Consider the following 11,341-nt stretch of genomic DNA (forward strand, 5'->3'; position numbering starts at 1 on the left):
ATTAATGTAGTAAATATTCACAGTGCTACTTGCGTGAAATATTTAGTACTGCGTTTAGCGACGGCACAACCATTTATATTTCTTATCAACAGCATTTCAGGAGTGGAATTTCTGTGTGATATACATAAAAGCTTATTTTTATGTGAACTGCTTCAAATTTCATTCAGACTGTGGTCAGTTGCTATATGCTTCTACTGTACTGCTGGAAAACTTCTACCTGAAGGCAGCTTTTTTCATCTGCCAGGGCACGGTGGAAAAAGCGGCAGGGGCCGCTGACACAGACATACCCATAAATAAAACTAAGAAGCTTGTCTGGCTGGACGTGGATCTGAGGATTAACTTCAAAAAAGATCCAAGATCCCACTTACCCGTGGCAGGAAAGAGGTTTGGCTTTCTGGGTGTTGGTTGTTAGCTTTGTTGCGATGATGGACAAGACCAGGCTGGTTGAAGATTAAGAGACCGAGGAGTAAATATCACCTTTTTTCCCCCCCAGTTGGAGATGCAATTTGAGCAGCATAATGTGACTTTGAATATCATTAACATAAACAAATACGACTTTTGCTGGTAAGATCGCCCATGTGTTTCACATTGGGTGATTAAAAAAAAAAGAAAATTACGGGAAATTTGCTCAATGTTTACAAAACACTTGTTTTATATTTCATGATTCATGACTGATTTATCGTTAAGCAAACCAGGAGCAAACTACTCACGAGTGCAAACACTTAAACTCTCACACCGCGAATGCATGCCAAACTATCAACCCATTTTATCTTGAGTTTTAATAGCAGACTGCTTTGTTTCAACTTCTGGTTTGGAGGTTTCAGCACAATCAGAATGGATTGGACACTTTGTACGCCACAACTGTACGTAACAAACCAGCCGGAAGTGGCTGAGCTTTGTAAAACCCTGCTGGGTGTGGGTTCATAGTTTCACTTGTGTTTTGTAAAGCGCTTCAACGACTGAAGTTCGAAGTTTGAGTTGAGTTTGCATTGTTTTCATTTGTGACTAGCTTGACTACTCTTGTTCTGTGTCATTGAGAACTTTTTTTAAACCTCTCTTACCTTTAATGATTTAGTGTCATTTACTCTAGGAGGGAAATAAATTCTTATTTATTCATTTCTGACTCACCAGACACAAAATTCAGTCTGTATTTGTTCACAGGAACTGGTCTTATTTACTCCCAGCCTATCAGGCTGTGAGTGCGATAGATCAGTATCATTCATTGTTTCATGGAAACCATTCCTCAGAGGTGCGTGTCAGGGCATGTCTAATCCTTGTGATGTTGAAGATGCAGCTGCTGTTTTCTTTTCAGGGGTTATGAGCCGATATATGCTGCTTACGAAGTTAAGGAAACGCTTAAATGATACAGCGGGTCTTGATGAAAGAAATATTTAAATCCTTACTGACGTTAATATTTACTTTTACTCAAAAAGCAAGAAAAAATGAATATTTGTATAGACTGTATGAGTAATTTGATATTTAAATTGTTCATCGCTCTTTGTAAAGATATCTTTCAAGACAGGACTCTTCGTCTGAGCCAGCAGCAGTGACCAAGCAAACTAGAGAGTGATTAATGAGAGGGAGTGATGTTGGCGGTTACGTACTCTAATTGTTTGACCACAATTAAATTCAGAAACACAAAAACTAAGTTCACTCATTTGCAGCACTGCTGAAACGTGATGCTGAATGTTGTGTGAATGCAGCTGTCATCTGTGGCCTCTGTTTGTGTGTAGCTTTTTATACAGATGTGACACAGACAGAGAGCAGGGACTGCAGTGTTCACAGAAGCTCGATCTGTTCGTGTGTTTTCAGTGGGAGAAACATTTCGTCACTCAACCAAATGACTAATGTAGTCTCAGCTGACTGCAATTTTCCCAAACCCCATAAACAGCACATTTGCATAATGGCTGACCCTAGCACCGCTGGCTAACAATGGGCCGAGCGGTCAGTTTCATGATCATTAATATGCAAATTGTCATGACCAACCAATGAGTACCATTCACATAGAGTTGGGGAATGGCTGCAGTCACAGCATTGGAAGATGGCCCCCTCCTCGATTCAGAGATGGACTTTTCCTTTTCACGTGAATGGCCTCCTTGACTCCTTGCTCAAACCAGCGTTCCTCCCTGTCCAGGATGTGCACATCATCAACACTGAAGAGTGGCCACTGGCCTGTAGTTGTGAGTAGACTACGGAGTCCTGGATTGATGTTGTAACTCAGCCAGAGGTTGTGTGGTTCACCAGAAATGGCCTTTGAATGTATAGGTGTGTTGTTGTATGAGGTATGCCTGATTTTTGAGTCATCTGGGTTACTTCCTCATTCTCTTTAGAACTACTGTGGCCTGTTTACTGCACAAATAATAATAATCACTGAATAACATAGTGTTCTTTATAAATGATTAAATGGCCCATTTGTTTTTCATTGCCTGCACCGTTTTAAGCCTCTGGTTGGACCTCTCCCTTTGGCTTGCATTAGTTGCAGCCTCTGCTTCGGTTTCATTGAGGTCTTTATGACTGATCGGTGTTGAGTTCACGATCTGCCACACAGAGAGCACCAGTTATGTTTGTTACGCAAAACAGTGTTGGTTAACCTTAACAGTGTAAGAGACAATAACCCGAACACGCCCATAGACGCGGTTGCTTAGGAAACCTCTGTTTTTTTTAACAGCTGGTCATCTGCTCCTTTATTCCCTTCGTCGCCACATCCAGGATAATCTGGACCGCATCTCTCTCCAGAGACAGTGGCACAGAACTGGGATACGGTCTTGTCCCCCCCCCTTTCAGAGACAGAGACCCCTTTCACTGTGACAAACTGCAGCCCTCTTCTCTCATTTCCAGTCTCCTTCAGCCTGTCTATCCCCACCTGTGGTTAGTCTGACTGTCTCCAGATAATGATACACAAGGCTTTGGATGTTTTGGGTATTTGCTCATTTTACTGATAATTGGAAAAAGTCTGCTACAGAATACAAATGTGAATATTGATGCTCTGTGACCTGAAGTACAATTCATTATATACCAGTTACAGAGAAGCTGTAAATGCATTCATCCATGCATTTAATTATCCAAACACTGTGTGTTGTGCTTTTTCAACCATAGGTTGAGACGATTAGACATAATTGCTGAATTGGTTAAATTTGACCCAGTTATTATACTGGTGTAGTATCCCCTTAGTATCAGCTGAACATCAATTAAATGCCTGTCTGAGTATTTTTGGTGTCCATCCCTTTAAGGCTTCAGTGAACCATGTCACAGAGACTAAATAACCTCAGACTGGTTTCTTAAACATGACAGTGCCACCAGATCTCAATCCAACAGAGCACCTTTAGAATTTGGTGAAACGAGATTACGATCATGGCTGTGCAGATAACAAATCTGCAGCTACTGTGTGATGCTGTCATGTCAATATGGGAAAAAATCTCAGAGGGATGTTTTGGCACCTTCGCAGTGATTTTGTTTCTTTCCCATTGAGGTTTCTGCTTGGTTATTTATTAGAGTATTATGATAATAATTATGTCCAAATCTTTAATCATTTGAGGCCTGATGAGTGAAGATTTATGTCGATGTGATGTGGAACATGTAAAATGCTAGGTTTACTGCATTATACCCAAAACAAAAACAGTAGCTTAAACTTGTGACTCATATCCAGGTTTTCACTAGCTTCACTAGAAAATCTGTTTGCATATTTCTGTGATACACAGCGTCCAGTCGAAGGAAGGAGTGTGCCGTTTGAGCTGCTGTTGCTTTCCTTTGCAATGTTTATTTCCTCAGGAGAAGTCAAAGAAAGAGGAGAATAGAGGAGGAATGTCCTTCAGCCTTCCTAAATGGAGGCTCTCTTTTTCTTTTTCTCTTTCTTGTCTGTCTCCTTTCTATTGATGGTTTCTCACGCTCTCGCTTCCCCTTTCATTTGCTGTTATTTCACCAAGGCTAGCTCTCTCCCAGAGGCTGTAGATCTTTTTTTTTTTTTTTAAATGAATCACCCTTTTAATTGAAGTTGTACATGGACTAGTTTGAGAGTGACCTTTCAAATCTCTCTGTCTGCCTCTGCAGGTTATGAGTAATGGAAGCAGGATCTGTGGTGCGCGCTGTGTTTGAGTTTCTCCCCAGCGTCTCCGAGGAGCTACCACTATTTACTGGCGATGTCATCGAGGTGCTCAGTGTCGTGGATGAGTTCTGGTTGCTCGGCAACAAAGATGGCGTTACAGGTAAAGTGACCGTTTTCGTTATTACTGTTGAGGGACCTGCATGAATAAAGGTTTCCATAAAGATAAATAGAGACACCTACTAAGAGTTACTAAACATGGAAACAAGCTACATGGAATTTTAGTGACTTATTGCTATTTTGACATTCACACACTCATGCACATGATCCTCCTTTCTTCTGTTTGTAACTTAACACTTTCATGACTGGTGAGGGTGAGACAGAGAGGTTTAAATTATTAACTAGTCTGGAAATAATCAAGTAGCAATGATTATTTGTGATCATCTGTTTTGACACATGCCTGAACTTTCCTGTGTGTCCAGCCAAACTGGGTATTACACAGTGTTTAACCTACAAGAGCACAACAACAAATTCTGTGACTGATTTGCAGCACAATACATCAGTGTGAGAATAGTGCAGATGAATGCACAGCTAGCGAGTTCCCTTTATCCTGCAGCTTCTGACCAGGAAACCTCCTCACCTTAATCAAGTCGAGTTCCAGAAGTAAACCTGGATCTGAAGTGATCTGTGTTAATGTGTGAGAGAAGCCGAACAGTCAAACACCCCTACTCATGCAGAGGGGAAGTCAACAATAGCTTGTTCAGCTGATCCTGAAAATCCTGGGATTTGTTGATATTTTGTACACGTGTGCAAAATGTCAACAAAAAAAAGTGAGATGGGTGTTACAGCAAAGCTGCAGGGAACAGAGGTAGTGAAGATAGATGAGTTTAAATATGTGGGGTCAGCCATCCAGAGCAATGGAATGTACACACGAGAGGTGAAGGAGGTTGGAGTGGGTGGAGATGAGGCGTTCATGGGGTGCCAGAAGGATAGCAGCAAGAGTGAAAGGGAAGGTTTGGTAGTGAGATCTGGTGTGATGGTTTGGAGACGATGGCACTGACAAAAAGACCGGAGGCTGAGCTGACGATGTGAAGATTTTTCATTGGGGCGAGCGGGATGGAAAGGTAGGGACAGCTCAGGTTGAGTGGATTGGAGACAAAGTTGGAGAGGCAAGGCTGAGGTGGTTTGGACATTTGGGGGCACATGATCTGCTGTGGCAACCCCTAAAGAGAAGAATTATTCAGGAAGGTGTTGTCACTGCCGGACGTTTCAGGCATTTGTAGGAGATGTCTTTAATGAATTTACCGATGATGTTCACATCTGTTCCTTCAGGTCAGTTCCCCAGCACCTTTGTGGAAGAGGTCACCATTCCCAGCACCAAGCCTGGAGACAGACTGTATGTGTGCATTAATGATTTCAGCTCAGCAGAGCCAGGAAATCTGTCCCTGAAGAGAGGTACGAACATACTGCATGCTCTCTCACACACAGCCGGTGCTGACTTGTAACATAATAGCCAAAGTGTGAATGACTGCTTTTGGTTTGTCGTCTGATACTTTAAAAAGGCGATTTTGAACTTGTTGTGACTTAACACACTTGTTGCAAACAGTGCTACATATAACACTAACAAATCATGTTTTCTCACTTAGCTTAACACTACTTGTTGATGTCGCAGTACTCAGGTAAACTGATTTTGTGTCAGAATGTTTAAGTTATCTCAAAATTTCAAGTTATTAAATCGAAATTTTGAAATTCCTACCATGAGATTTTGAATTTTGAAATTCAAAATCTGTTATCTGATTGACTGGTAGGTATGAATTCCATGTATACATTAAGGTTAAAGCTGTACTAAGGTGTAAAGGCATATTAAGTTGGTGGATTCTAATTTCAGTATATTAGACAGAAATGAATGGGGGAGTCTTACATAACTCTACGGAGGTCATAGCTCTTGCGGATTAGCGACCTACCAGCCAATCAGATAACAGTACTCCTTGTTGCTGGGGTACATTTTTTCCCACCTTAATGTATATCAATATGTTACAAGCATTCATCCGTCAATGTAGTCCATCGTAGGATAATCAGAAACCGCGTTTCTTACGTGTTGGCTGGTGCTGGTGGTGTCCCATGAAGGAGCGGTGGCCATCTTTATCCAAAATGCTGACACGCCCACAAACACAAAATAAGGGTCAAAAGTCTGAAAACTGAAAAAAGGGTTTGAAACTAAAAAAAAAATTGAAAGTGTAAAAAAAGAAAAAAGGGATTTGCATGAAAACACAATTTATTCAAAAAAAAAAAAAAATGAATGAATAAAACTTTCGACCCTGATTTAGCTCTATTCGTTTAACTCAAACTAGTCACAAAAGCACGCGATGCTCTACACAGTAAGATTGGTTATTGACGTTAACACACATGATTGACGGTGAACATTATGGTGTTTTCTGCTGTTAGTACATGTAAGTAAGCATGATCGGATCATTGTTATTCACAATGCTCAAAGATCAAGGCCCAGTGAAATATTACTAAATATGTCCAATTTTATTCATATAACATAAAACCAGCAGGTATTTTTTGATGGTAGCTGCTGTATGTACTTAAAGAAAAGAGATGGTCTTAAATGATAAAAACACAAAGCTGATTCCAGAACTGGCCACTAGATGTCCTCATTGGCAAAATTTAAACCAACGTCCCTAGATGATGATTTTTTTTTGTTTTCTCTGCATGTTTCTGTTTCTCATTGTGGTGTTTTTTTCTTCTTTTTTTACGATTTGTCACTTGCAACACTCTCAGGCAGACAGCACAGATGTTTGCACAGATCTTTTATATTGGTAACACTTTTCATACTTTTAATGTTATTAGTGCTAGTAGTAGCAGTAGCCTTAGAAGTAGTTGAATTAAGTGACCTTTCACCCTGGGAGTTGCTATAGAACAGTAAAAACCCATGCGACTACACAAAAAAATACCCTTTTTTCCATGTTCTGTTGTGTGATCTTACCACACTGTTCTTCATACTCTGACTTATTTGATCAGTTTTTATTTTCCTTGTTCTTTTTATATGATCAGTTCCTATTCAAATTCCTTATTTACTTAATTACTGTGTACTACTGAGAGATGGCAGTTTTGTTGTGTGTGAGTATTCATGTAATGACAAGAAAGATCTTCACGATTTTCAGAATTCAACTGTAATTTCGATTTTAAACAACAGAATTATTTTAACTTCATGTAGCTGAGCACTGCTGGTCGTGCTGAAGCATTTGAATCCAACTGTAGCAGATAATTAGTTAATAATTCACCCAGCTTTCTTTTATTATCCCTACATACTTATCATTGTGTTTGCCTTCGATTCTTATCATAGCCCATTATCAGCCGTAGTCACTTGTGCAGTGCAGTGTATGTTTGTATTGTCATAAATAGTAGAGGACACATAGGAAACAGTCATTACTGGCCATCCGAGAGTTGAAGCGTTCATTTCCAGTATGATTTCCACGGTCAGGATGGCTGTGTGCCAGTTTTGGCCCCAGACACAATGGGAGGTGGAGCTGCAGGTCTTTGGAATGTGACCTCCATGACTCCTCACCATCCAGCCAACATTCCCATAATCCCGGATTCTCCAGTTCTATGTTAGGGACAGTGTAGACCCAAAACAGGTTATTAAAAATGCTACAATTAATCAATTTACTTGAGCCAAGCAACTTGATTTCACACAAAAACATGAAAAAAAAAAATCAATGTTCTGCAAAAAGTGAAGAAAAACAAGTAACTATATATCACTAAAATTGCTCTTAGTTTATGGCCGCACACAAGCAGGAGAGCTCTTGTTTAATTGGTTGAATAGTAAGAATATAGACAACATCGTTACTGTAGATTTATTTAGGGAACTAGCATGAGCTCTTGTGTGCTTAATGTGTATCTTATCAACAGTCATTTAAGTGACAGAACAGAAACTCTCTGTTGTCCTTTAATAATCTTATTTTCATTAATATCCAGATTAAATTAAATCCTCTTTATTCTCTGTCTCTTCAGGTGATGTGGTAGTTGGGGAGGCGGGAGGGTCCGTGGACCTCGGGGAAATCTGGCAACGTGGCTGTAATGCCTGGGGTGCCCGTGGTCTCTTCCCGACATCATGTGTGAAGGAGCTGACCCTTTCGTGCCGTTCCCGGCAGCTGTCTGAGCGCTCAGCCCAGGCGCAGGCGTCAGAGCTCCCACCTTATGCTCTAGGTCAAGCCCGGGCCCTTATGAGCCTCCATGCGCAGCTCAGTGAGGAGCTGGACTTCCGTGAGGGGGACGTGATCATCATCACAGGCCTGCCTGAGCCGGGCTGGTTCCAGGGCGAACTTGATGGCCGCAGGGGAAACTTCCCAGAGGGGTTTGTGGAGCTATCAGGTCCCCTTCGGTCTCCTCAGGAACCTGTAGACTCCCAGTATTTGAACAAAGACCCACAGCCATGCATCTACGAGGATGTCTTTGAGGCTGAAGAGGGGAATGAGGAGGCAGGAATGGAAGAAGAGGAGGAAACGTTGAGAGAGGAAGAAGAACAAAAAGTAGTAGAGGAAGAGCAGGAGGAAGAGGAGGGCGGAGTCTATGGAGTAGCACTGTATGAGTTTCGAGCCATGGAACCAGGCGAGTTGGACTTTGATGTGGGGGATCGAATCCGTATTGTCGGCACATTGGAAGATGGTTGGCTGGAGGGACAGGTGCGAGGGCAGCGGGGTATCTTTCCTCATCGCTTTGTCAAAATAGAGGGGCATGTTCAAAAAATTACAGAAGAAATGGGTGTTGTTGAGCCGGAAGAAGAGAAGGAGGTCAGCAATACTGAACACACCTCTGATCATTTATGTCCCAGTGATCCAGAGAAAGAGTGGAGCATGTATGAGGATCACACAGTGTGGGACCTGGACTATTTTGAGAGGGCTGAGGAGCACCGGTGGGCATGTGAAAACCAAAGTACTGTTGCTCAGACTGGTAACGCAGGGCAGACAGACTGTGGTCAAAGGGCTGACTCTCAGCCACGTAGACCGGCCCCCCCAGCACAAAGGGGGCCTCAGAGGCCGAAATCCACTCCTCCAGAAAGGCCCAGGCTGCCACCACGGCCTAACTTTCCCCCACATAGCCATAGGCAGCACGTTGGCCCAGCTACTAGCAGAAATCTGCCTACCTCTACCAATGGTAACCATCAGCATCGACAACCCAGGTTAAGTCATAGCCTAACACTTCATAACACCCAACCTGGGTGGTCTAAAGACAGCAAATATTACCAGAGGCAGCAAAGAAAGAACGCCTCCATCAATAACAGAGGTCAGGCATTAAACAGTGTGGAGGGCCAAAAGTATAAGAGGCTAACTCGCCATGCAAGTGCCAGCGATGCTGATATGATGAGCTCTGAGATCCGCCTGCGTAACCAACAGATGACACGTCGCTCTAATGGGCTACTGCCTTCATCCGTAACCTTAGAAACATTGGCAAGCTCGACCAGTGACCTGGAGACGAAGCTGTCACAGCAGCTCTTTGAATTTGAGAAAAGCTTGAGCAATCAGCCCCATATCTCACGGCACTTTTCTATCCTGGACTACAAAGACGAAAGGGATATCATTCGAGGCTCCTCACACTCTCCTGTGTCCCACCTCCTGCAGTCTGACTCTCACTCTTTGGAAAGACGCAGAACCCTCCGCCCTCCGCCTCCTCGTCCCAGAGCCACGCGCCCACCAGCTCTAGCTGCGTACAAACCGACTCGCCCAGCTCCACGCCCTCCTCCCCGGTGCCCGAGACAGAATCGCACTACTCCTCCAACCGGCAACTCCCTCATCAACACACCCATCTTTTACACCCCTGATGAGCCGGCTGCAAACCTCCTCGACCAAACAACGGGAGGCCAGGTTGAGCAGGGCGACCCTGAAGCTGCCCAGGAACATGAGATCCAGTGTCAGCTTGAGGCAGAGCAAGAGCTGGAGAGAGATGGAGAGATGGAGCTAGAGACTCAGACACAGAGGGAGGAAGAGGAGGAGGAAAGGCAACAGCTGTTGCTACGGCTACAAGAAGTGGAACGCGACATGGAGGCTTACGCACACACGGCGGAGGAACTCAGGGCGATGCTGGAGGAGGAGGAGCAGGATGAGACAGCCCGCGTCCAGGCCTTGGAGAATCTAGAGTTCTGCAATTACACGCTGGAGACGCTGGCCCTGGAGCAGCAGCAGCTACAAGGTAAGATGGTAAAACTGTCGGAGGATCAGGTTACATGGGATTGCAAGTTTTATTGGGCGAGACCGTAAACTAGGTATTCTCAGTAATGACGACATGATAGAAGTCATTGGAGTTGGAGGTGAGGGCTCGATTTTAAACTTGTAAATATCTCAAGGACAGATTAAAATAGAGCTACAGGAAGAGCTGCAACAGTAAGTCGAATAATTAATTAGGTGACAGTCAACAAGAATCTAATATGCAAATATTCTGATTATCGATTTATCAATTAAATATTCATCGTTTGGAGACAGAAGTTTGGATATTTGTAACTATATAACCGTGCATGTTACAATTGTTCAACTGCTATTCCCAGCAAATGTATATTTATTTAGTCTGAATGTGATATTTTAACAGAAAGTTAGATTTGCTTCTTCAAAGTGCACATCGGCATCTCCATGTAGATGTTTTCCACAAGTTTGACGGTTTGCTTACAGGATGAGTTGCATACACACACAAACAATGCAGAACAAATCAAATCTGAGGAAAATCTTGTTTTTAGTTGATGTCATAGCTGCTCTTGTTGCCCGTGGGTTACTTCACGGGATAATCCTCATTCGCCAAAGACAAAATGTAATATAAAAAGAATTTTAAAATGAGACATCGGTATTTACTAGATTTCCTCTTTGACCTGTTGTCCAAATCTCTGAGACACACACTTGTTTTCATAACTTAGTGAGGACATCTAATTGATATAAAGCTTAAGCCCAACCTTAACACTTAGCCTAAACCTAACTACAACCTAACTGTAACCCTCACACTAAAAGCACATTTTGAGTCTCAAACTAGTGGGAACAGGCATTTTGTCCCCATAAGAGACCGTTGCTCCCCACAAGTGTAGTAGCATTCCAATCTTTGGTCCTCACAAAGATATCTAAACATGGTGCACACACACACACAGACACACACACACACAGACACACACACACAGACACAAGACAAATATAAAAATTTTAAGCCAAACATCCCTATTTACTGTCTGCAGTCATCAACGGAAGGGGAACTGTATATTTAAATTAAGGATTATCATAACTGTCTGTCTGTGGTGTGTATGTACATGTCGGGGGGGGGGGG

The 11,341-nt window shown here is 42.7% G+C and overlaps 1 protein-coding gene across 4 annotated transcripts in view; it reads left to right on the forward strand.

The window, feature by feature from the left end:
• The window catches only part of dnmbp (dynamin binding protein), a 57,383-nt gene that overhangs the window by 21,822 nt on the left and 24,220 nt on the right, over positions 1-11,341 (forward strand). For 3 of the 4 annotated variants that reach the window (XM_013915953.1, XM_005753148.1, XM_005753149.1), the window contains exons 2-4: positions 4,048-4,202; positions 5,372-5,494; positions 8,057-10,231. In XM_013915953.1, the coding sequence (XP_013771407.1) occupies positions 4,058-4,202; positions 5,372-5,494; positions 8,057-10,231 (2,443 nt within the window). In that variant the 5' untranslated portion in view covers positions 4,048-4,057. Of the gene's footprint in view, positions 1-4,047; positions 4,203-5,371; positions 5,495-5,685; positions 5,719-8,056; positions 10,232-11,341 lie in introns of those variants that run through there. The other variant, XM_005753150.1, reaches the window with a different exon arrangement.

Source organism: Pundamilia nyererei, unplaced genomic scaffold (genome assembly GCF_000239375.1).
Source record: "Pundamilia nyererei isolate P.nyererei 1_Seehausen unplaced genomic scaffold, PunNye1.0 scaffold00407, whole genome shotgun sequence".
NCBI lineage: Eukaryota > Metazoa > Chordata > Actinopteri > Cichliformes > Cichlidae > Pundamilia > Pundamilia nyererei.